Source organism: Rattus norvegicus, chromosome 17 (genome assembly GCF_036323735.1).
Source record: "Rattus norvegicus strain BN/NHsdMcwi chromosome 17, GRCr8, whole genome shotgun sequence".
NCBI classification, from domain to species: domain Eukaryota; kingdom Metazoa; phylum Chordata; class Mammalia; order Rodentia; family Muridae; genus Rattus; species Rattus norvegicus.
In genome coordinates, this window is record NC_086035.1 from 8820490 (window position 1) to 8846074 (window position 25585).

The following is a 25585-nucleotide window of genomic DNA, read 5'->3' on the forward strand; positions in this document are numbered from 1 at the left end:
TGCTGGCTAGGGATGCTCTGTGGCCCCCAAGCAGCTTCCCCGGGAGTTCCTGGGCCCTTGCTGTTGGGCCCAGGGAGTCTGCAAGATACAGGCCTTAGCCAGGACAAGTCTTAAACCTTACTCGTCCCATGACAATTTTTGTATAGAGCACCGTCTGTAGTGTTGTGGGCCCTGGGAAACCAACTTTCATGAGCATTCATCCAGGCCTATCCCCCCAAAGGTAGGGACATCCCAACATTAACATCATAGCAAGTTTGAGAAACCACCCCTGCGGGCTTGCGTTTAATGGGACGGGCACAGCCTTCGAGGCTACTCGTTCCCAGCTACCTCTAGCTTTCCAGGGTACTGGATGACTTCTCTCGGGGGGGCATGTCTTCAAGCATCAGATTCAGCACGTTTGCAATCTCATAGTAGAGTTCCTGAAGCCTAGAGAGCAGAGCAGGAGAGGGAAACCTGAGGATAAAGCCGGCTCCGTACCGCCCCTCCACACCAGCACGATGAAGTCACCCTGCCCACAGGTGCACGTGGGACGGAAGAGAACACACTTCAGATAGATTGGAATCCCACATCTGTCACTCCGCTGAGGGCCCCTGGCACGTTAAAACGTCAACTCTTCTTGGACCCAACATGGACATTCCCCGGCCTCCTCCTTTTTGGTTACCCCAGTCTCTGAGGCTTCCAGGTGGATTTCATCTGGAAGTCAGACTTACGATGTCTGTTCCTGCTCAGACATCTACAGTAGCTCCCTACCTGTCCACAGGTCTTCTGTCGCCAGTCAAAACCCCAACTGGCTGACTCTGAGACTAAGTCCCGGATCAGATATCTCTGTCATTTAACTGGCCCAGTGGTGCCTTGGGTAACAGGTAGGAAAGGGGCAGATACTCGTTCAAAGTCACATGGGAAGACAGTAACAGAGCTAAGCCAGCAGCACCTGCATTTGACTCACTACCCCATCCCCGCTCCCCGTCACCACCATATATACACCCCCTGCTCCCTGGAAAGGGGTTAGCAAGCAGAGAGGCCTGAAGGGATAAAGCAATGCTTACAACTGGACACAAATGAACTCGGGCCAGGAGGGTCAGCAGAGCAGAGTCCCTTCTACCGCAGACCCATGCGCATGCGCACGCACAGCAGCCCAGCACACATGGGATCCTAGACTCTCAGGAAAAGCCTTAGTATACCCATCTTTCCTGCACCTTGGTCATCAACCCTTCAACTTCCTGGGGTCTATCACGTGCTCTGACCTTGAAGAAGCCACGAGGACCAGTAACTCACTTGCTGACAATAACGTCCTGGTTGTCCAGGGTATCCAAGTAGATATCGATGAAGGAGAGGCTAGTGCAGAATTCATCCAAAACCATGGGGTCTGTGTGCCGCAGGGTCCTCTTGAAACCTTCTACCATCTCAACAAAGCTCTTGCCACCTACTTTCTAGAGGTGGAAATAAGAAGACACCAGTGGGCAAGGGCAACCAAGGGACACGGAGACCTGAGAACCGTCAGGGATTCCCAAGGGTCACAAGTTCATCCTGACCACTGAGTCCGGACCGAGCAAGGATGATAGTATCTCATGGGCCCCTATCCCTGCTGTGAGACCAAAGGAACAAGAGAATGTCTATGGGTGACTCTGGGTGACCTCCGACCCCCTCCAACTCTGAACAAACCTTGGGCATAGCTAGACTGGAAGGCATCTCTGATTCCAAGGGGAGATGCTCTGACAGACAAGAGACAAGAACATGAGACAGGAAGGGAGACTGCTGCCCACATGGTGGGACTTCCGGCCCACTGAGTGTATTCTTGTCCTGATTTTAGGAGTGTGGTGATATATGAACGAATGATTCCCTGACGGAGAATCCTCATCCACACAGCAGCTTGGAGTTGAGCTGCCTGGTACCAGGCGAGCCCTCAGTGAGAAGCTGCAGCACAGGTGGTCCCTCCCAAAGGATCCCACAGTGGAGAACCAGCCACTAAGTACAGACCTTTAGAAACTTGGTGCTCACACATGCAAATTATTCAGAGAACTACAGATGCAGAAAGGGAAGCTTGACTCTAGAGGTTACCGGGAAAGGCCTGCCTTACCTAAAGCCAGGCACGCCTGAGCCTACCTGAACTCTATTTGAGTTCAAAGCCCTTCCTCGTGGCCATCGCATTAGCCCTAACTTCCCTCTGTCTGTCGAGTGTGTCATCCTTCCAGTGGGGTCACCTGCCTGTGTGTTCATCAGCCTGTTGACCTCATCTTGCTGTCGTCTCAGAATCATTTGCTTCTCCTCCATAAGTGCCAAGTTCCTCTCCAATGTCATCTCCCGCTCGAACTTTTTGATGGAGTCCTAATACAGCAGAATATACCAGTCAAGATGGTGTCCCCCACACCCCTTCCACTTCAAGCCCTTCTCCTTTCCTAGCTTGCCCTGATGCTCAGGCCTCAGCAGAAAGGCCCACCACCCACCAGGGCCAGCCCCCAACTCAAGCTGCCACCCTACAATGGTTTCTTAAGCTCCACTGACCTGGTGCCCCTCCATCACGAGGTGTGAACTTGTAGAGTTGGGTACAAGTGAGAGGGGGCCGTTTGGTTACCTCTACACCACTTCACAAGACCCAATTCCAGCTTGTCCAAGAAATCTGGCCCATACCTGTACCTGCCACACCTAACCCGAGCCATGGGTACGCACATGCGCACGTATGCACATGCCAGCACACGCTGCACCCCCTCACCTCTGTGTGCATGATCATCACGCCGACAAACATGTTGAGGAAGATGAAGGAGGCAAGCAGGATGAAGAGGATGGTAAATGCCCGGCTCACAGTAAACTTCCGCTTGTCCAGTTCCTCCTGTAGGTTTGTCCAGCCATCAACCTGGTCAGGCAGGGCAGAAGACGCTGAGCACCAAGGCCCGGAACAGTGGGTTTTCACATCACCTATGCCAGGATAGCACTGACTCCACTGAGGCCAACTTAGCCTCCACTGAAGTCCTTCAACACCTCCTCACCCACTGGCTAGCCTCTCTACACAGAGGCTCAGAAATGGAGGTGTCATTCGGTGGGAGCCAGTGTCCCTATGGGAGTCTCTTCTCCCAGGGCTCCCATTTTCTCCTAAAAGGCACGGCCTATTTCCAGGTCATTTTGGAAAAAAATACATCTCTTTATAGTAATTCAAAAGTCTGGACCTTGTGACTTGGGCTTTGCTTATCCTGGGTGGATTTGTGACAGCTTAGTTTTTTTGTTTTTTTGGGGTTTTTTTGGTTTTTTTTTTTTTTTTTTTTTTTTTTGGTTTTTAAAAAGCTGTGTGCTGTGGACTTTATTTATAACTTAAGGTTAATCCAAATTAAGTATCATTTGAGAAGGTTTTCAAGTTTTATTACCCTGTGCAACACATGGAATAACTTATAAAATCACGGAATTATAGACAGAAATAGAACCCACTGGCTTCTGACCGGTCCTAGCAATGCCAAGACCCAGCTCTCCTGTACCCAAGGAACAAGCACCTGAGTGTGGAGAAGATTCCAGAGAGGCCCATCCCGTACACACACTCGCCCTTCCCCGACAGTCCCTTCTTCAGATTCCACCCCTACCAGGCTTCCCAAGCACAGTACCGTGGCCAAACTGAAGAGAGTGAAGAACGCTGCAGCCAGGTTCCCCCAGTTAGTCAGGTCGCCTCTATCCGCATTGCCAAACAGGCAGAACCCCAGGATCGCAAACACAAACATGAGGAGGAAGAGCAGCGTCAGCACAGAGGCCACAGTGTAGACGGTCTCCCCCACAGCAATGATGAGCGTCTGCAGGGCAGGGAGACCATGGCTGGGTGACAGCTCACTGTTAACCCACTCCAGAACACACATATCCTCCCCAGCTCACACCTATCCTCAAGACCTTGAGCACACAGTAGATGTAAGGTAAGTATCAGATGAATGAATGAATGAATGAATGAATGAATGAGTGAATTATCAGAATCGGTCCCAGACTAAGGACTGTCCCAGTCTCACAGTGGCATCCATCTTGTGTCACGGGCAGACTGTGTCAGGTCTGGGTCACCTCTCCCTCAGCCCCACTGACCTCTCTGCTTGAATCCAGTCTGACTCTGTGGTCATCCCTGGATATTGCATTTGTGTACCTCAGCTAAGAGTTCATCTTAAACGTTCATTCCCCCCAAGTCTAAGAGGAATAGGGATACCATCATGTACCTGAGGGTAGGGAGATCCAAGAGGAAATGGCTCCCCACTTTTTCTGGGCCTCACCTCATAGGCAGCTCCCAATCTTATAACTTGTATCTCTCTCTCCTGTAAAACAGGTCCTCCCTTCCCTTGTCCATCCCTGGAGGGCCATATGCATTTATTGTTCAGTTACCATGTCTTGAGATGGTCGCTGAGTAAGTTCTTTATGAACATTGAGCTACTAAGAATGCTTTCATAGACTGTGGTGGTTTAAATTAAAACGGCCTAGTCAGGCATTGTGGTGCATGGCTTTAATGCCAGCACTCTGGAGGCAGAGGCAGGTGGATCTCTGAGAGTTCAAGGCCAGCCTGAGAAACCCTGTCTCAGGGGAGGGGGAGGAAGTCACCAGGGAGAGGAACTCTTTGAAAGGATTAGAAGGATTAGGAGGTGTGGCCTTGCCGGAGAAGTATCTCACTGGGGGTGGGCTTTGAGGTTTCAAATGTTCAAACCAGGCACAGTCTCTCTTTCTGCCTACAGATCAGGATGTAGCTCTCAATCACTTCTCCAGCACCATGCATTCCGTGCTGTTGCCATGATCTCCACCATGAGGACAACAGACTAACCCTCTGAAACTGTAAGCAAAACCCCCAGTTCAATGTCTTCTTTTTCATAAGAGTTGCCTTGGTCATGGTGCCTCATCATAACAACAGAACACTAAGACAGAAGTGTTGGTGCCAGAAGCGTGGTGCACTCCTTTAACCCCAGCACTCAGAAGACAAAGGCAGGTGGATGTCTGAGTTCGAGGCTAACCTGGTCTACACAGCAAATTCTGGGACAGCCAGGGTTACACATAGAAATCTTGTCTCAGGAAAAAAAAAAAGAGAGACAAAAGTTGATACTGGGGACTGGGGTACTGTTGTGACAGGCCTGACCTTATCATACTGGCTTATGGGGCAATATGGAAGACTTTGGGGCACTGGACTGGAAAAATGGCTGGACACTTTAAATGGGGCTTTTGGGCAATCCTATTAGGATCATGGAAGACAGTGTTGAGAGCAATTCAAACTATAGAGACCCAGCTCAAGAAATTCCAGAGGGAAAGAATTTTAATTAGTGGTCTACGGCCCACCCTTCGGATATTTCAGCAAAGAATGTGGCTTCTTTTTGCCTTTGTCCTAATATTCCGATTGAGGCTAAATTAAAAAGGGAGGGTAAAGAAGTGGAAGGTGGGGGTTGGGGATTTGGCTCAGTGGTAGAGTGCTTGCCTAGCAAGCACAAGGCCCTGGGTTCGGTCCCCAGCTCCGGAAAAAAAAAGAAAAAAAAAAGAAAAGAAAAAAGAAAAAAAAAAAAGAAGAAATATGGTTGGATGAACGGCATTGGCCGGAGATTTCAAGATGGCCTACTATTGAGTGTGTCACATGGCTGCTAGTGACCACCCTCATGAGGATCCATAATGAGAAGCAGCAGGTGGGGGAGGGGGATACCAAACACACAGTTTGAAGAAACAAATAAGGAGCACCAAGAAGTGTTGTGGAGTCTAGCACTTGGGGAGATAGAAAATTTAAAGGAAAGGTTGGTGCTAAATGGCGTAAAGGGAGTGGTGACCTAAGGGCAAGACCTTGACTAGCTAAGCCTCTAACCTGTGAAAGGAAACGCTTCAGCAGTGAAGGAAACCATTGAAAACAGGAAGCTGGGGGCTGAAGGGATGGCTCAGTGGTTAAGAGCACTGGCTGCTCTCCCAGAAGTCCTGAGTTCAAATCCCAGCAACCACATGGTGGCTCACAACCATCTATAATGAGATCTGATGCCCTCTTCTGGTGTGTCTGAAGATAGCTATGGTGTACTTACATACACAAATAAATAAATAAATCTTAAAAAAAAAAAGAGCCCTTTGACATCACACATGGAGATGAAGAGTTTTGAGTTTGCCCAGTTGTCTTTTAGTCTCTCTTTGGCCCAGTGCTTCCTCACCCCGCTCCCTTCCCTCCCCTTCGGAATGGTGATTATATGCTGTCCTTGTATGTTGGAAGCACGCGATCTACCCTTTCATTTTGATTTTACTGAGAGTCTAGAGTTTGCCAGGGGTCTCGGAAGAGACCTTGAACTTCAGACTTTTAAACAATGTTGAGACTGAGATAGACTATCAGGACTTTTGAAGTTGGACCGAGTTCATTTTTGCATTATAATACAGCTAATAAGCCTATGGGAACCAGGAAGTGAAATGCAGCTGCTGGACTAAGAAAGGACCCCATAAGTTCATATGCTTAGTCACCGGGGAGAGAAACTCTTTGAAAGGATTAGAAGGATTAGGAGGTGTGGCTTTGTTGGAGAGTGTAAAGTCCATGTCAGGAACTCCCTCTTTTTGCCTGTAGTCTGAAGGAACCTCTGAGCTACTTCTCTAGGGCCATGCCTGCTATACCTGTCGCCATGCTCCTGCCTTGATCATGGACTGACCCTCTGAAACTGTAAGTCACCCACCAATTAAATACTTTCTTTTAGAAGTATCACTTGGTCATGGTGTCTCTTCACATCAATAGAACAATGGCTGAGACACAATTTCAAGCAGTAGGCTAGTATCAGTAGGGAGGGTCACAAGCTTAGAGAACCAGTTTGTTCTGGTCACAGTACAATATAATGACAGAGTGAGGAGTGATGGATACACTCTTGCCACCACCTCCAACCACCAGTGTCCCTGAGCACAGTGACCCTTAAGACCAGCTTAGCACTAGGAAGGCATCTTGGAGCTGAACACAGAAGGGTGAGGGTTGGACCATGGGGGTATTCAAGGCAGTAGAAAGATCAACTCAGAGAAATATGCTGCTCTAAACTCCCCCTGGGGAATAAGACTAGTGCTTTTGGATTCGTTCTTTCAGAACTGGGGGTTTCATAATTACCTGTCTGCTTGCTAGGCAGGTAATTTTTAGACTATTATGAGCTACCTCCCATGGGCTCATGGCCTTGCCTTGATAACTGGCCAGCTGTCTTTTTTCGAAGTGGCTGGATCCTAAGATCTCACAAACCCCTATCCCTTCCCTCCAGGAGGCACTGTAGCACCTGGCTCAAGCCTGCGAACAAGGTGTTTGAAGCGAAAGCTCGCTGAGACTTGATGTGCCTTTGGAGAATTTCCTCCGGTCCTGAGGATTTCTGTTCTGCTTTCTCAGCTGGGTGGGACCCCCATCGTAAGAACCCAGTCAAAGGCTGGAAGTAGCAGGAATAGAGAGCCATAGACACGTCCATAGCTACTTATCATGCAACAAGCTTTAAGAGGGGAGGGCCAAAGATGACACTCGAGGTGACTTGGCAACTGAATGGGATTGGGGAGATGCACACCTCAACCGGCAAACAAAAGGCTGGAGAGAGAACTGGGGTCTGGAGATGTAAGTGCAAGCTAAAAGATCGCCCAGAGAGGAGACAGCAAGAGAACAGCAAATGCAATCCCAACAAAACCAAGCAATGGCCTGCCCAAGAAAATCCACATTGAGAAGGCAGCAGCCGGTAGAAACTGAGGCAATGATCACAATACAACACACATGGTATGCACTCACTGATAAGTGGAGATCGGCCCAAAAGCTCGGATTACCCAAGATGCAATCCACAGACCACATGACACTCAAGAAGAAGGAAGACCAACGTGCAGATGCTTCACTCCTTCTTAGAAGGGGAACAAAAATATTCATAGGAGGGGATAAAGACCCAAGGTTTGGAGCAGAGGCTGAAGGAATGGCCATTCAGAGCCTGCCCCACCTGGGGATCCAGTCCATATACATATAGTCAGCAAATCCAGCCACTATTGGGGATGCCAAGAAGTGCATGCTGACAGGAGCCCGATATAGCTGTCTCCTGAGAGGCTCTGCCAGAGCATGACAAATACAGAGGCAGACTCTCGCAGCCAACCATTGAACTGAGAACGAGGTCCCCATTGGAGGAGTCAGAGAAAGAACTGAAGGAGCTGAAGGAGGTAGTAACCCCCTAAGAACAACAATACCAACCAACCAGAGCTCCCAGGGCTAAACCACTACCCAAAGAGTACACATGGACAGACCCATGGCTCCAGCTGCATATGTAGCAGAGGATGGCCTTGTTGGGCACCAATGGGAGGAGAAGCCTTTGGTCCTGACAAGGCTCAGTGCCCCAGTGTAGGGGAAAGTCAGGGTGGGGAGGTGGGAAGAGGTAGGTGGATGGGTGGGGGAGCACCCTTATAGAAGAGGCAGAGGGGATGGGATAGGAGGGTTATGGATGGGGAAACCAGGAAAGGGGATAACATTTGAAATGTAAAAAATTTTTAAAAAGACACAAATGTGAGACCTAAACCCTAGACATATTAGAAGGAAAGCAAAAGAAAGAAAAGGAGAAAGAAACTGAGGCAAACCACCACAAATGGGTAAGGAGAGACAGCCAGCAACCTCGGAGAGGCTAGTCATTTGAGAGAAGGGGGTCAGGGGACAAAAGCAAGCCATGGGGAGAAACAAGGAAATAGGGACAGGAAATACAGATACTGGCCTGGAACTGGACAGGAGTGAGGCCTGGGCACACACACACATACATACAGAGGCATGTGATTACACGGATGTAAGAAATGGGTGTCTGCAGGTGTACGCCGGGGAGAGAGTTCACATTTAGGACCCAAGCACACCCTGCCTTCTCTGAAATGTTCTGAAGAATGTGCCATGATCGTCCATCAGGAAGGTGGTGGGAATGGCACCTTCCGACTTTGCCCGTTTAAAAACAAAATGGCAGCCATTGGTCAAAGCCACGCAAACACTGGCAAATCCCGGCCCACAGCTCACAGCAGTCAGCACCGTAAGAAAGACAGCTTCTGCGCCCATGGATGGAAGGAAAGGCTCAGATAGGCTCATACAGCATTCAGATCTCAGCCCTGGCGTTTTATCAGAGTTTTGGAGTGTTTGAGGTGGTTTTTTTTTGGGGGGGGGGTGGTAATTTGGTTTTTGCCTGTATATAATGTGTGTGCACTAGGAATTTGTCTGGTGTCCGTGGAGATCGAAAGAGAGCCCTAGAACTGGAGTTCCAGAAGGTTGCGAGATGCCCTGTGAGTTCTGGGAACTGAACTTGGGTCCCCTGGAAAAGCGTCTGCGCTCTTAACTGCTGCGCCATCTCTCTAGACCCCAGCCTTGGCATCTAGTCGTACTCACCCTGATGCCCCTGCTGTAGGAGATAAGCTTCAGGACCCGTAGAGACTGGATGCCGTCAGCAAAGTGGAGGTATTCAAAATGATTTCCCTTGATTTTGCGCAGAAAGTACGGTATTGTAATGATAACCAGAATGACCACATCCAGTATGTTATAGCCATCCTTCCAATATGTAATGGGGTCCACGTAGACCTTCATGAGGAACTCACAGGCATAGATGGAAACAAAGAAAAGCTCTGAGATCTGCAGGGGTCACAGGGGTCACAGGGGTCACAGGGGCTAGAGATCAAAACAAACGCAGAGCCCCATATCCAGCCCTCTCCTTGCCAAGACCACCCAATCAGATGTGGAGAATCCCGGAACCCCTGGCTCGCCTAAGGAGAACACCCAATCAGATGTACAGAAACCCGGAACCCCCGGTTCTCCTAAGGAACCTGGTTCTTTTCCCTTTCTGAGTCTTCCTTGCCCATGGCTCTAAGCCCAGAACTAGGTTTCCCCTACGTGCAAGGCCTTGTAGCTGACCATCTGACTATAAATAGCTATATATACAGGTCCTGGTCACTATTCAACCTAACAGGCCACCTAACATAAATATTCCCTGAGAGTCTCAAGACCTTTCTGGCCATCCTGAATGGGGTGAAATACATAAATATCACTTTTAGGGTGAAATATACAAATATCTAGTTACATTTTATCCATTGCCTATGTCAGAAATAAAGATCAGTCAAGTCAAGTCAGCTGCTTTTGAACTAGTCACCCATTTTCTGCTTAAAAAAACAAGAAAACAGCAAACAAACAAACAAACAAACAAAAACTTTTATACTGTTTGAACCGATCTCCTTCGAAAGCTTCTCCCTCGCCCACAGCTCCAATGGCTTTCTTCTTGCTGGCAGGTCTTTTTAGAAGCATCTAAAAACTTTTCTCTACATCAAAATTCATCCGGTCATCGTTACAGTCCTCTAAAACTCACTCACTCAGAACTGAAAAGCCCAGACAACCATGTGCCAAGCAAGCCGGGTTTTAGGTAGGGAAAGGAAAGTGAGTAGAGTGGATCCCCACTGTTGGGGAATTTTGAGCAGAGGAGCCATAGGGTCTCCATCCCTGTACGGAGACTTACGAAGAGGGAGTCGGGGAGGTGACAGTCAACCAGGCAAGGGGTGTGAGAAGTCTTCTGCATGGAGGGTGGGTTTGCCATTGACAGGAGAAGAGAGTGAGCCAAGGAGCCGGGAGCTTCAAACACAGCAACTAGGTAAACGCAGCAAAAGAGTGCATTTTTGGGAAAGCGCGAGTTGGCAATAGTTATTATCCTCTCCAGCTGTTTGCGTTGTCTCTTAATGGTCTGAGAGTTCGTACCCAAGTTCACGACCCCAGCTGTATTCAGTTTCCCTGCTTGGGGCTCATCCTTTGAGCTTAAAGGATGAACTAGCTGCACTGTGGGTGGGGCCAGATGCCCATGTATCTCGTAACCAAGAGCTTTCTGTGTCCAGCATTAGACAAGGGAATGTAAAACTTTCCGTCCAGATTAGCCTAGTTTTCAGCGGTTGGGGGCATCTAATTCAAACTTCTAATGTCATACTTTCTGGTCGGCAAGGTTGGGCAATGGATGTTCCAAGTTTTGTTTTTTTGGTTTTTTGGGGTTTTTTTTTTCTTTTTTTCTTTTTTTTTTTTTACTTTGTTACCGAGCGTCCGTTGTGTAAATTCTTCCCTAAAGAATTGTTTTCAAATGTACTGGCATTGAGTCATCAGATTCCGCCTTTTAAGTTTTTCCCTTTTACAATTCCTTTTTATCCCGATTTTACTGATTTAGCCTATGCGCACGTGTGTACAAGGCCACTGACAGGTGCCTCGGTGTTACGTGAGGAGGTCAGAGAACAACTTGCAAGGGTCAGCTCTCTCCTTCCACCATGCGGGTTTCCCGGGATCAACCTCAGGTCATAAGACTTAGCAGCTGGTGCCTGTAGCCATTGAGCCATCCTGCCTGCCAAATTATCAGATTTTGAAATACCTACCATATCTATGCTCTCCCTTGGTTTTTTGGGGTTTTTTGTTTTGTTTTGTTTTTTAGTGTCTCACAAAGAAAAGTCATTTTAACTATGTTTTAATAGTCCAGCTCTGGGCTTTGTTGTTCTTTCCTGGTTCTTATAGTTGAGTCTGTTTTCTTTTTTTTTTTTTTTTTTTTTTTTGGTTCTTTTTTTTTTTTTTCGGAGCTGGGGACCGAACCCAGGGCCTTGCGCTTCCTAGGCAAGCGCTCTACCACTGAGCTAAATCCCCAACCCCGAGTCTGTTTTCTATTTCACTAATTTCTGCTTTTAGTTTTCCCGTTTCCTCCTGGTTTTGGTTTCGTTTTATTCCATCACTCTTCCTCGGCCATTGCAGCTCATTACTTTCTTTCTTCCCTTCCTCTTCCCAGCCCCTCTAGCCCCCTCCTCTTCTTCTTTCTGGATGTTGAGAATCAAACCCAGGGCTCATGCACAGTAGAGATGGCCTCTACTCCTGAGATACAGTGCCAGTGCCCCATTAGGTCATTATTGTTAGAGTGTGTGTACATGGTGTCTGTGTGTACGTATGTGCACAGGTATGTGTGTGAGCCTGTGTATGTGTATGTGCATGTGTAGGCATGTGCTTGCCACAGCCCACATGTGGACATCACAGGACAACTTTCAAGAACCTGGTTCTTTTCCTTCTACACTGAGGCAAAGTCTGCCTTGTTTCTTCTGTCTTGCAAATTCTAGGCCAGCCTAAGGGCTGCAGCAGAATCCCTCCAGTCTCCTCCTGCCTTCCTCAGTGATCACAGTTCATGGTCTCACTGGGCTCTGCACAGTCACAAACACTTGTCTCTTGTTTTTCTTGGTTTTATAGTAGTCATCCTAATGGGTGTGACGTCACATGTTCATGTGGTTTTGATTGGTGTTTCCTTAGTAGCTGGTGATGGTGACAATCTTGTCCTTACCAGCCATGTGTCCTGTCTTCTTTGAGAAACAGCTCCTCGGCTATTCTACTGCTCAAGTCCTTCACACATCTTTAATGCTATGTTGTTAAACTGTGGACGATAGATAGATAGATAGATAGATAGATAGATAGATAGATAGATAGATAGATAGACAGACAGACAGACAGACAGATAGAGTTGAGTTTATTCTTAGATATTTTATTCTTTTGGAAGTCTTGTTTTCTGCTTTTGCTTCTGTTTTGTTGTTGATGGTTTGGTTTGGGTTTTTTGTTTGTTTCTTGGTTGGTTGGCTGGTTTGCTTCGATTTGCTTTGGTTTGGGAGGGTTTTGTCTTTTTGGGTTTGGGGGGAGTGTTTTGTTTTGTTTTTAAAGACGCTCTCATTGAAGGCTGGCCTCAAATTCTCTATGCAGCCAATGGCATCCTTGATGACCTTAAGCTTCTTCTATTCTCACCTTTTTTTTCTGAATGCTGGGCTTACAGGCACACACCACCCATGCTGGGCTTACAGGCACACACCACCCATGCTGGGCTTACAGGCACACACCACCCATGCTGGGCTTACAGGCACACACCACCCATGCTGGACTTACAGGCACACACCACCCATGCTGGACTTACAGGCACACACCACTCATGCTGGGCTTACAGGCACACACCACCCATGCTGGGCTTACAGGCACACACCACCCATGCTGGGCTTACAGGCACACACCACTCATGCTGGGCTTACAGGAATAGACCACCATGTCCATTTTTAAATACTGCTAAGATAGAACCCAGGATTCTAAGTGCATGTAAATAGAGTTCTCTTGATTGCCTTTTCAGATTGATAATTAGTAATGTTTAGAGTAGTACTGTCATATACTATCATTCCCATGGCTACCTTTTTTTTTTCTGATGTAATTACTCTGGCAAGAACTTCAAGTAGAGTGTTGAATAGAGTAAAAAGCTGTTAGTTTTGTCTGATTCCTGACCTTTTAATATTAAGTATGATGTTAGTTGTGGGTTTTTTTCTTAATGTTCTTAACTTTAAGATTATTTGGGATTATTTAATGTGTAGGATGTTTTATTAGCTTGTATATCTGTGTACACCATATGTGTTTGGTGATCTTAGACGTCAGAGGAGGGCATCAGATCCCCTGGAGCTGGAGTTACAGGTGGTTGTGAACCAAGTAGGTGCTGGGAACTGAACCCCAATCCTCTGAAAAAGTAAAAAGTGCTCCTAATCGCTGGGCCACCTCTCCACCACCCCATAAGGCCTTCGATCGGTAAAGAACTTTCCTTGAGTACCTAACTTGTTAAATGGTTTTAGTTGGCTTGGTTTTGTTCTAAAATGTGGATTTCATCAAGTGCCTCTATATCCATGGAAATGGTTGTGTGGATCATTCCTTATCTATTCATCAATTACACCAATTAGTTGTGTTACTAGATATTAAAATCTGTGTTAATCACATATACTAGCCTTGGGCCACATCCTCAGCTTTGGGTTTGTCCTAGTGGGTAATGGTGTAGAGTTATTTCAAGTATGCTGTGGGTCTAATCTGTTAACATCAGTGAGGACCTCTGCCTCATTGGCTATACGTGATATCTGTCCGTAGTTCTATTTTCTGTGTACCTGAGTCTGCCTTAGGCACCAGGCAGCGCTGGCCCCACACACGAGCTCAGCGACATCACCTCGTGGGTTGCTGCTTGGGCAGTTCCAGAAAGCCTGCATCCATGTGTGGGCTTTTGTTGTTCTCTGATGACTGCCTCTTTTCACAGGACTGTGGAGAAAGCGTGTTCCCTCATTCCTTCTTAAGCCAGTTTGTCGGTCTGCCTGTTGTCCAATTCCTCCATCGAATCTGCCCGCGTGCAATTATCTGTCATACTACTCTCTAGTCTCTCTCCCCTCAGTAAGGTCGATAGTAACGACTCCATTTTCACTTCTGAAAGCAATTTGAAATCTTTGTTCAAAACAGCTAAGCTTTTATCAAGTTTGCTCGCCCCTCAAAGCACGAACTTTCAATTCTATTTTCCTCTAACTTTCTTTTAAAAAAAAATCCCTTTGCTCATTTGGGTTTGGTCTTTTCTATTTACTTGAAGTGAAGCTCTCACCTCACCTCACCTCACCTCAAGCCACTTGGGCTCTTTTCTGATGTGAGGGCTTTTTTTAAATCTTCCTATGGATACATTGTATATTAGATGTGATGGCCCCTCTGCCTCATTCCCCCACTCTTCTTTCGTTAACCCTCTTTAGTCCTCTAGGAACCTCAGTTCTACATTAATCTATTCACATATGGTTTTTTCTCAGCAAATACATGAAATCCAGGAAACACACACATTTCTTTCTAAGACTAGCTAAGTTCACCCAAGGCTGTTGTCTCTGATTACATCCGTTTCCCTATGTAGAATATAATTTCATTCTTTGTACAGAGTGCACATCGCCGTGCATGTGTACCTTTCCCTATTCTTCCCTCCGTTGTCGGATGCTGAGGCCGGTTCTATAATTCGGTCATTACTAACAGTACCACAATAAACACCGTTGTGTGTGTATCTCCTTGATAAAATGGTTGTTTCCTTTGTGTAACTACCAAGGAGTGATTCAGCTGAGTACTACGGTAGATCTGTTTCTGGTTTTTGAGAACTCCATACTGATCTTTGCAGAGATTGGACTAAGTTTACATTCCCACCAGCACTGTCTGAGAGCTCTCTGTTGCCCACATCCATACCAGCATTTAGTCTTTGTACATAAAGGGCAAAGGAGGATGTTGGATCCCTCAGAGCTGGTTACCGGCATCGGTGGGACCCTCGGATCATTATACGGTTGCTAGGATCCGAACTCTGATCATGGCGATTACACAGCAAGTGCTCTTCACTGACGAGAGGTCCCCTTGTTTCTTTTCTTAGTTACTGCCATTGTTATAGGAGGAAGATGGAATCTCAGCGCGGTAGCTTTTTGAAAGATTGGTTTTGTGTCTGCGAGTGTGCACCATGTATGTACAGGTGCTCGTGGAGGCCAGAGCAGGCGTTGGATCTCGGGGGGCTGGTGTCACAGACTTTGGGAGCCTCCCAGTGTGAGTGCCGGGAACTGAACGCAGGTCTTCCAGAGGAGCAGGAAAGGACTGTTAGCTGCTAAAGCATCTTCTCTGGTTCCTCAAGGTGGCTTTGATCTTCATGTCTCTGATGGCTGATGGTGGCGAACATGCTTATCAGTCATGTATGTTCCCTCTCCTGTGAACTGTCCGTTCATTTCACCAGCCCATTTACAACTGGGCTGCCTTGCTAAGTTTCTTGAATTCTTTGACTGAGGTATGAATTCTGTCACATAGATACATATGTAATGAAGGCTTCCCCTGTTGTGTCAGCGTCTCATCGCTCCACTCAGTTCCCTTTACCATACAGAAGTTGTTTAATGTGGCACCGTCCCATTTATCTGTTGGTGTTATCTCCTGAGCACCTGGGTTCCTATGCAAGAGTCCCAACCTACACTTATTATCTATTGAAAATTATATAGCTCTCCATATAGCAATTCACAGCTCCAGGTCTTATGCCGAGGGGTTTGTGTGTGTGCATATGTATCTATACATGTGTGTTCATATGTGTATATGCATGTATGTTCATGTGTGTATGCATGTATCATGTCCATGTGTTTATATGTGCATGCACTGTGTTCATATGTGTATCTATGTATGCATGTGTTCATATGTGTATCTATGTATGCATGTTCATGTATCTATGCATGCATCATGTTCATATGTTTATGTGTGCATGCATGTGTGTTCATATGTGTATATGCATGTATCATGTCCATGTGTTTATATGTGCATGCACTGTGTTCATGTGTATCTATGTATGCATATGTTCATATGTGTATGTGCATGCATGTTCATGTATCTATGCATGTATCGTGTTCATATGCTTATGTGTGCATGTATGTGTGTTCATATGTGTATATATGCATGCATACATACTGATGTCCATGCACATGTGTATGTATTTGTGTGGAGAACAAGGCCACTGCACCTGCCCAGCATTCATGTGGAAGCTGGGGCTGCAAACCGCACACTTACCTGTAAGTGTTTTACCCACTGGGCTCTCTTTCCAGCCCTTCGTTTGTGTTTCGCTGTCTTTGTAAGAAATCGGGTGGTTATAGCCGTGTGTGCTGGTGTCTGCCTCTGCTCTTCTGTTCTGTTGACCTACGTGACTGTCTTTGTGACAGACTGCATCGTTTTTGTTACTCTGGCTCTGCAGTGCAACACAAAACCAATCCAACATTATTGTTCGTGCTCAAATTGCTTTGGTTATTGGTGATTTGTGCCTTCCTATGAGTTATAGGGGTGGGGCTTTCCCTATTTTTGTGAAGAGTGACATTGTAATGGACATTACACTAGATTTACATGGCAGCCATTTTCACATGATGGCCTTTTCCAGTTGCCTGAGCACAGGATCTGTCCAAAATCTTCTATGTCTTTCTTCAGTGTTTCAAAATTTCCAAGATATTCTTTTTTTTTTTTTTTTTGGTTCTTTTTTTCGGAGCTGGGGACCGAACCCAGGGCCTTGCGCTTCCTAGGCAAGCGCTCTACCACTGAGCTAAATCCCCAACCCCCCAAGATATTCTTATCACACTTCCTATGATGTGAGTGTGTGTGCGCTAGTGGGGGTACATATGCATGTATGCGCACAACTGTGTGTGCGTGCATTATGCATGTGTGTGTGGATGCCTGTACATGTGCATGAATGTGGGTGTGGGTGTGCACATGTGTATGAGTGTGTACATGCACATGTGGGTGCATATGTGTATGCCTCTGTGTGTGCATGCTCATGAGTGTGTACAGAGGACAATCTGTGTCAGTCCGTTCTCTCCTCCCACGTTGGAAGGCTGTATTGGGTCATCAGGTATGGCAGCAGAAGGCTCATCCACAGGACCTACAAGGTTTTGGTGAGAGCAGGGTAATTCGTTTTGTTTCGATGTGACTATGAATGGGATTGTCCCCTGCTGTCTTCCTCAGAGTACTTGTTGTTGGTGGCTAGGAAAGCTTCTGATTTATATGCTGACTTTGTGCTGCCATTAAGAGTTTTCTGGCCGAGTTTTGGGATCTCTTACTTGTAGAATCATCATCTGCAGTTAGGGACGTCGACCTTCCTTCTCTGTTGGTATCTCCTTTATTTGCTTCCCCTGCCTTACTGCTCTAGCTGAGACACCCAACAACACATGCGGTAAGAGGAGAGAATGTGGTTTTAGTGGGAATCCCTCCAGCTTTTCCCCAATTTAGTACACTGCCGGCTGAAGGTTTGTCCCATACACTTGGATACATCGACATGTTTCTTCTTTCGCTATTCTCGGGGCTTTTATCGCAAAGGGATTTTGGATTTTATCAAAACCCTTTTCTTTTCTGCCTTCGTTAAGAGGTCACATAATTTCTATCCTTGGGTCCATCTGCACACGCTGAACCCCAAGCCCCCCACCCCACCGTGTAACACAAAGTCAGCTGTAGCATAGTCAACCATCTTCCTGGAGTGTTCTTAGATCTTGTTTGCAGAGAGCAGAGGGAATCGTTCCGCATTTACATTCTGCTTGTCGCCAGTTTCTTGTGTGTGCACCTGGGTGATCCTAGCTCCATAAAGAGCCTTCAGTGCCCTCTCCTCCCCCAGTGTGCGGAGGCCGGAAAGGCTAAGTCTCCGTTAAAGGACTGATAGAATTCATCGGTGAATCCTTTGAACCTGAGTGTTTTCACTCAGGATATTCTTACCACAGTTTCAATCTCGTCGTTTGTTGTAGATCCACTAAAACTCTTTATCGAAAGGAGATGATGCAACTATATCTTAATTCTTAAACTATCTTTAAAGAGTTTTAAAGATGTCTCTTAACTACTTGCACATCCATCCCTTCACGTAAAAACATACTCTGTAATTTAAATAAAGGTTTTTTATTTCCTTTCTCGATTTCTCCAAGAATTGACAAATCTAACGAGACGGTCTGCAGGTATGCATTTGTAAGCTGGCTTGTGACAGGGACACTAACGAATCGACAGTTTAGTCTCAAAACTAGAAACGACACTATCTGTGTTCATTTCTTTGAGTGATAACAGGCACAGTCAGTCAAGTCAGAAGGACCCATTCATTGCGTTCCTCTGCCTTCAGCCTGCCATCTGTCAGCTATCTGTGCTTACTGGCTTATGAACTCCAGTGAAAGATAATTTTCATTGCCACAAAGGTTTGTTTTCATTTAACCTTGGTAGGATCTAAAAGTTTATTTCTTTTAGATTTTCCAATCTAGTGGACTATAAGATTTTAAAGATCTATCCTGACCTGTTCTTTAGTGGGCTAGAGAGATGGCTCAGTGGTTGAGAACACTGACTGCTCTTCCAAAGGTTCTGAGTTCAAATCCCAGCAACCACATGGTGGCTCACAACCATCTGTAATGGGATCTGATGCCCTCTTCTGGTGTGTCTGAGAAAGTGATGGTGTACTCATATAATTAATTAATTCATTAATTTTTAAAAACATTCCGTAGTTCATCAGTGTCTACTGTCCCAACTCCCTTTCCCCTCTCATGCGGGGCCATCTTCGTCTGGTTTAAACCTCCAGCCTTTTCAACCATGTCTCCCTCTGTCAGATACCTTAGCTTATCGCATGCGTTTTTTCTCTCGCTAGTTTCCATCCTGATCAAAACTGCTTCTTCCACTTGCCGCGTTTCTCTTTTTATTTCAGAAGGATCTGCACGTGTGTTGGGGGCGAGGGAGGTCACAGACACGGAAGCCTGTGGAGTCAAGGCAGCGCTCTATGCAGCCGTTCCTCCTTCCGCCTTCCTGTGGTTCCAGGGGTTGAAGCCAGGTCTCCAAGCTCACGGGACAAGCACCTGTACCTGGGGGCCATCATGCTGGCCCATCTAAGTGTGTAACGCAGGCGCTTACAGCCGTGACTTTCCCTCTTAGGACTTCTTTCATTTATTTTATAGGTTCGCTGTGGTGCGTTTCCATTTTCACTAGATTGTAGGGATGCCTTTCTCCTTCGGGGCCCATTGGCTATTCAAGAGCGGGCTGTTTGTCACTGTGGCTTTCTCTCTCTTATGCTTTGCAACTTTGCTCCCATTGTGCTTAGATGAGATATAGGGGTCATTCCAACCTTCCTATGATTAATAAGACTTTGTCCTCAGTAACAGAAACCTTCACCTGTTTCTCCAGGATACTTTGGTATTTACCATTCACTATTTAAATCCTCCACACATTTTTTTTAAATTATTTGTTCGACTTTCTTCCCCACCCCACCCCACCCCCCTGGAGCTGAGGACTGAACCCAGGGCCTTCTGATTGCTAGGCAAGCGCTCTACCACTGAGCTAAATCCCCAACCCCTTAAAAATTCTTTGTGGTAAGGACTCTAAGCACTGTGAGACGGAGCAGCGGTCAAGAGCATTTGCTGAGGACCCAAGTTCATGCATTTCCCAGCAGCCACTTCAGGTGGCTCAGAACTGCCTGTCCCTCCAGCTCCAGGGGGATCTGACGCCCTCTTCTGGCCTTCATGGGCATCACCACATGTGTGCACAAACACACATGGAGATAGACACATAAATAAATAACCAAATCTTTTCTCTTTAAGCCCAAGTAGTGTGCCTGAAGAACATCCCTCCTCTCCTCCGTGTTTCTTGGCGATAGGCAGCTGGTTCCAAAAGATGGAAAGATTCAAGGTTACACCAAGCAAGGTGACAGATGCTATCCTTCCACAGAGGACACATGGCATCGCTGATTTCTTTTTTTTTTTTTTTTTTTGGTTCTTTTTTTTTTTTTTTTTTCCCGGAGCTGGGGACCGAACCCAGGGCCTTGCGCTTCCTAGGCAAGCGCTCTACCACTGAGCTAAATCCCCAGCCCCGGCATCGCTGATTTCTTCTTGATACTCAGGACCCAGATCCATTGCTTCACCAGAGTTGTCCTTTCTTTCTAACATGTCAGTGGGAACACTTTATAGAAATAAATGCATGGTATGAATCCAAAGACTTGGGAGACTGAGGCAGAAGGATCGTGAGTTTGGAGCCAACCTGGCCTGCAGAGCATGAACAAAGATAAACCGGCCAAAATGTTAGGCACGGTGGTGATCGGCCACACGGCGTGAGTCATCACAGTCAGGGTTCACAGCGGAAGAAGCAGGAGAGCTCGACTCTTCCCTGCAGCTTACATTTCAGGCCTTACTCACCTCAATCTTCGAGGATCGCAGTATTTACCACCCCTGGGCTTCACACTGGCTCATCTCCAGGCAGCAGAAGTGTCTCCAATTATCTCCTGCATCCATGAGTACCATAAACCCTGCCAGCTTCCTCACAGGGCACATGACAAGGTAGTCCTGCCTTCGGCACAGATCCTGACTCCGCTATCCCTCTAAGCAGCTCCAGTTGCAGTGTTGACATCATAGGCGCAAAGAAAGCAGAACCACCAAGCCGGTCAATGTTCCAGCTCTCCTCAGAGAACACAGAGCAGTTCGTGCTGACATTGCCAATCCAAACACAGACCTTCTCTGTAGCCCAGGCTAGCCTCTAGCTCATAGAGATCTGCCTGCCTCAGCCTCCCTCCCGAATGCTGGGAATAAAGGCATAAACAATGCAAACACCGACTTTTAAATTAACGTCATCTCCACATCTCCTATCTCCTCCCTCCACGACATCCTCACTTTCAAGAATTTCCCAGAATTTGGGAAGCTGATGCAAAACGATCAGAAACTCAGGTCTCTGATAAACAAACAGACAAACACCACACGCAAACATGGAAGATGGAAGCGGGGAAGTGAGCTCTCTTGAGCAGAGGATGTGAGTCGGTGGTCGAGTGCTTGCCTAGTGTGTGTGAGCATTACCCTCCCGCTGAAAAAAATAAGTGGAAGAGAAAAGTCTTCATTACTATCCACTGCTTTCTCACAGACTCCACAGTGACTCAGAACGACACTCCTAAGGTGACTGTCAAACGGTAAGACCAGACCCTGCTGCTGGTGACAGCACACGCTTTCTTTCAGCAGAAAGCTGACCACAGAGAAGACATGGGACATAGAGAAGTCCCCCGAGGCCAGCCAGGAACCACTCTCCCTGCTGGCCAGCTGGGTCGTCAAAAAAGGTTTAAAGATAATGAAGTTCTAGTGCATGCATTGCAGGAGGGATATGGAGGGAATTAGAGGGGGAAAAGGAAGATATATGTGATCTTATTCTAATATATATATATATAATTATATATGGATATATAATATATATAATTATATATATGTTTATATGGAGTTCTCAGAAAAAATAAAGACAATTTTAAAACTAAAAAAAGTGTTTTGAAATTGTAGTATCTGGTTCTCCCAGTTTTCCTTGACTTTCTGTCTTAGGGTCAAAGATGCTAACACATCCATTGTGTGCTGAGTATGTTGTCCAGGGGATTGGCAACCAGAACTAATTCTACAGACCGTTATACACTTCTGAGCTCATCACCAAAAGCACCGAAGTGAGACGTCTCCAGCCACTCGGGCTGGTGCACACCAGTTTCTGAACATCGGGAGTCTGTGCCCTCTCTAAAGCGGAGTCCCTCCTGTTCGCCCGACATTCTTGGCTCATGCCTCCTTCCCCAGAGGGAAGTTGAGCCTGTCACTGCACTGTCATTGGGCAAACTGCCACAGAGAAGTCGGGTGTTTCCCAAACGCTCTGAAGCCAAACCGCTTCGCTCCGTGGGTTAAGTTCATATTCTTGGGTATACAGTGTGTACTCTCGCAACATACACATTTGGGGATGGTTTTTCTTGGGTTTAGATTTTCAGCATTCTGGTCCATGCTATTTGAAGCCCAAGAGTTCCTCTCATCCGTATCCAGGGTCTATTCCTCGTCACCAGCACTCTGTATTTTCACAGTGTTTTTTTTTTTAATCAATTATATCTTTTTTTTCTTTTCTTTTTTTCAGAGCTGGGGACTGAACCCAGGGCCTTGCACATGCTAGGCAAGTCAATTATATCTTAAATGAGGTTTTTTTAATTCCTCCATTTAATTCAAGCCACCATCTGTGTATGTAACTGCTTACTCTACAGTAGCCTTCATTTTTTTAGACTTTTTTTAAAAAGCCACTGTCTTCAGACACACCAGAAGAAGGCATCGGATCTCATTACAGATGGTTGTAAGCCACCATGTGGTGGCTGGGAATTGAACTCAGGACCTCTGGAAGAGCGGTCAGTGCTCTTAACCGTGAGCCATCTCTCCAGCCCAGCCTTTATTTTTAAATGGTCGTATTTGATGACCAGCTGTTTCCTGGGCTTTGTCACTTTGCTTCTGTCCCTTCTTAACCTAGGACCGTCTCCACGAACATTGCCTTTGCTCTAGAGCCGGATGGTACAGCATTTATCAGATTCTGCAGTCCTCTCTTTGCGGTAGGGATGTGTTACAGGTATGGAGCAGATTCCAGCCTGCTCTGTGCTGTTGCAATGTGTGGGATTTTTCCTCCATCCCCTTTACTGTGTCCTTCATTCTAAGTTCCTTTTCCTAGCCTGAGAAAGTCTGCGTCCAACCCCACCGAACACTTGATGAAGATGAAGCAGCTTTTCCAAGCAGGGGTGGCACAGAAGCAGGCACATCTCTGTACAAGGGCAGTCTGGCTACCCAGTGGGTTCAAAGGCAGCCGGGGCGACACAAAGAAGCCCTGTCTCAAGCAAGCAAACAAGCAAATGCAGCAGCTTCATTTGGGGGCTGTTTGGGGACCTGTGTAGTTCTGTTTCCTTTTGCTTTAAATATTGTGTGTGTGTGTGTGTGTGTGTGTGTGTGTGTGTGTGTGTGTGTGCTTCCAGCCTGCTAAATCTTCCTCTGATTCCCCTAAGTGTAAAGCCCTTTAGAGGTAGCGCTGCCTGGCCAGTTCTGCGAGCTCCAGCCCCCTCAGAGATGACGGAGAACATTCGGCACTCACTACTCACTACTCACTACTCACTACTCACTACTCACTACTCACTACTCACTACTCACTACTGGTGTGAACAATGCAATTCTTGCTGTTAATAGCTGGCCCCACATCAGCCCAGCACCCCCTGGTGCCCCTCTGCTTCCTCCCTGCAGAGAGTGGCCCTAACTTCGTTGGAAACGCTGCCCGTGCTGTCCAGTGTCTGTTTATGAGTTAAGAGAGAGTTCTGGGAGATTTACCAGCCACGTCATCGCTACTGCTTCTGCCACTAGCTGATGCTACCGCAGGGGTCCAAGGTCTTTAAAGGTGTTTCTATAGAAAATGTCTTGCAACGAAAATGCCTTTGAAATATTTTAACATTTTCAGAAATTAATACAGGCGAAGCAGTGGGGTAAAAGCTGCTTCTTGCTCACCTCAAAGACTCTAAACATCCGGAAGTGGATGTCATAGTTCGTCCCCAAGACCAATAGGAAGGAGTTGGCGGTGACCGTGGTGATCATCAGGATCTGGAACAAAGTGCTCTTCGTAACCTTCCTGAAGAAAGCCTGGCACTGCTTATCCCTTCTCCTGTCGAAAGGAGGAATGGGAGGCGTGGTTACAGAGAACAGCTCCATTCCCACTCAACTGCGCCCCTCTTAGGACTGAGGTACAGTGACCCCTGAGGCACGGTGATAAGAGTGACCTGTCCCCACCAGGCCTCCCCCTGGACTCCTGAAAAAGAGTGGTCACTACTTCTCTGATAATGTTTCCTTAAACACATAGGAAAAGCATATTAATGAATAAACACGCACACATCAAATGACATATATCACTGATTTACAATCATATGTATATGTATATACGTATATATATGTATACATACATATGCACAAATATATATGCTCACAAGCCTTGATTAAAACCTCAAAACACCCTAGGAGAAGAGGAACACACAGCCAATGCATGGCAGTTTGGATGGTACGAGGGAGATACAAAGTAGCAACTTTGTTTTCTGCTTATAAAATCAGTTACAACTCCCACAGGATGACAGTTCATGCTCGCAAGTGAAATGTAGTAAGTTCCTTCTTCTGAAGGAACAGGGAAACCTACACTGGTCAGTTTTGATTGATAACAAAACTAAAACAGAAGACCAGAACAGCCCATGCCCTCTCGTCTGGACTCCGCCCTCTCGTCTGGACTCCGCCCTCTCGTCTGGACTCCAGTCCGAAGACTACCAGCTGAAATGAACGAGGGCGCTTTGGTTCCACATCGTATCCCACGAGTATTTACAATGATGAGAACTTGAAAACACTTTCGAAATCTAACAGAGAGTACCAGTTACCCACATAGTAGATCCCAAAAGTTGTTCTCTGACCTCCATCCACATAGGTGTCAAGACACACCCACGCCCCTACATAAAAAACACAATTTTTTTTTCAATTTTAAAATCCTAGTTAAGTGAGCTATGCAATATCATGTCCACAAATTTCCCCATGGCTTAGAGAATTGATTATGATCTGATGAAGGATGAAGCACAAAGACGTAACATTCTCACCTCAAGCTAAGATTTCATCTGTGTACAAACAAGTGGGGAAAGCCCAGCCAGAGCAACTGTAGCATGTTGATAGTGCCTGTGAGGGCGGGCCACGGGCCTTCTTTTTCCTGTTTGTCTACATGTATCTATGCCTTGAAAGTCTTCTTAAAGAGTAATATGTATTTCCTATGTGCAACAAATTAATGCATTCTCTTACATCTATGTGCGCGCGCGCGCACACACAGTTTAACTGTGAATGGCAGCCTGCATCCGCAGTCCCAAACCTACTCCGGAAGTTGAGGATGGATGATCACTTGCTTGAACCTGTGACCTAGTGAGGCCTTCGTCTGAAGACACAACACACGAGGAGCTGAGGCACCTTCTGGCCTCCGTGGCAACACAGATGCAGGCAGGGCACACGCTAACACACACCTCGTTAAAAACAATAACAAAACCCCACCAATCACATACAGTCTGTGATCTATAACAACATGCTTCACTATGGGATTTGAAATGGGTCCTATAGCAAAAGAAAGCAAAAAGCCTTCAAGTTATCTGATATTTTAATAGAGAAGTTGCACCCCAGGTGAACAGCAAATGTGCTGACCTCAGCCTCCAGAGAGACTGGTGTGTCTGAGACAAGCCCTTCTATCTTGGGGTGCAGACAGGCACCTGTGGAAGAGGCCAGAAGAGTTTGGGTGTCCTGAACCAAGGCTACCCTTCGCTCATGTCCTAACCGGAGGTAAAGTGTACTTACTTATATTGGCTGAGCTTTGCATGCAGTGCGACCGAAGCTGTACCAAACAGTGAGCTGGACTTGACTCTTACGGGGTTGTGGTGAAAATATTGAGACATTTTCCAAATTTTCTGTCTTAATTCCTCACTTTTATCTCACAGCTAAATACCTCTGCCTAAGGCACTTTAGATCTAAATTCCAAGAGAAGGCAGAGAGGAACCCT

General features: G+C 46.6%; 1 protein-coding gene across 6 annotated transcripts; it reads right to left on the reverse strand.

Moving 5' to 3' along the window:
- Positions 1-248: 248 nt before the first annotated feature.
- Positions 249-25574, reverse strand: Catsper3 (cation channel, sperm associated 3). Of its 6 annotated transcripts, none has more exons than NM_001414392.1 (8): positions 25384-25561; positions 23527-23680; positions 9296-9535; positions 3588-3770; positions 2711-2851; positions 2206-2325; positions 1276-1430; positions 249-426 (listed from the first exon to the last, which is right to left on the reverse strand). In NM_001414392.1, the coding sequence occupies exons 1-8, from the start codon at positions 25479-25481 to the stop codon at positions 330-332; spliced, it is 1188 nt and encodes a 395-aa protein (NP_001401321.1). In that variant the 5' UTR covers positions 25482-25561; the 3' UTR covers positions 249-329. The 6 variants fall into 6 exon arrangements, with proteins under 6 accessions (NP_001401321.1, NP_001099571.2, XP_063132213.1 ...); NM_001106101.2 differs by having other exon boundaries at positions 9296-9496; positions 25384-25543; XM_063276143.1 differs by lacking the exon at positions 25384-25561 and adding an exon at positions 24648-24665 and having other exon boundaries at positions 254-426.
- Between the last annotated feature and the right edge of the window lie 11 nt (positions 25575-25585).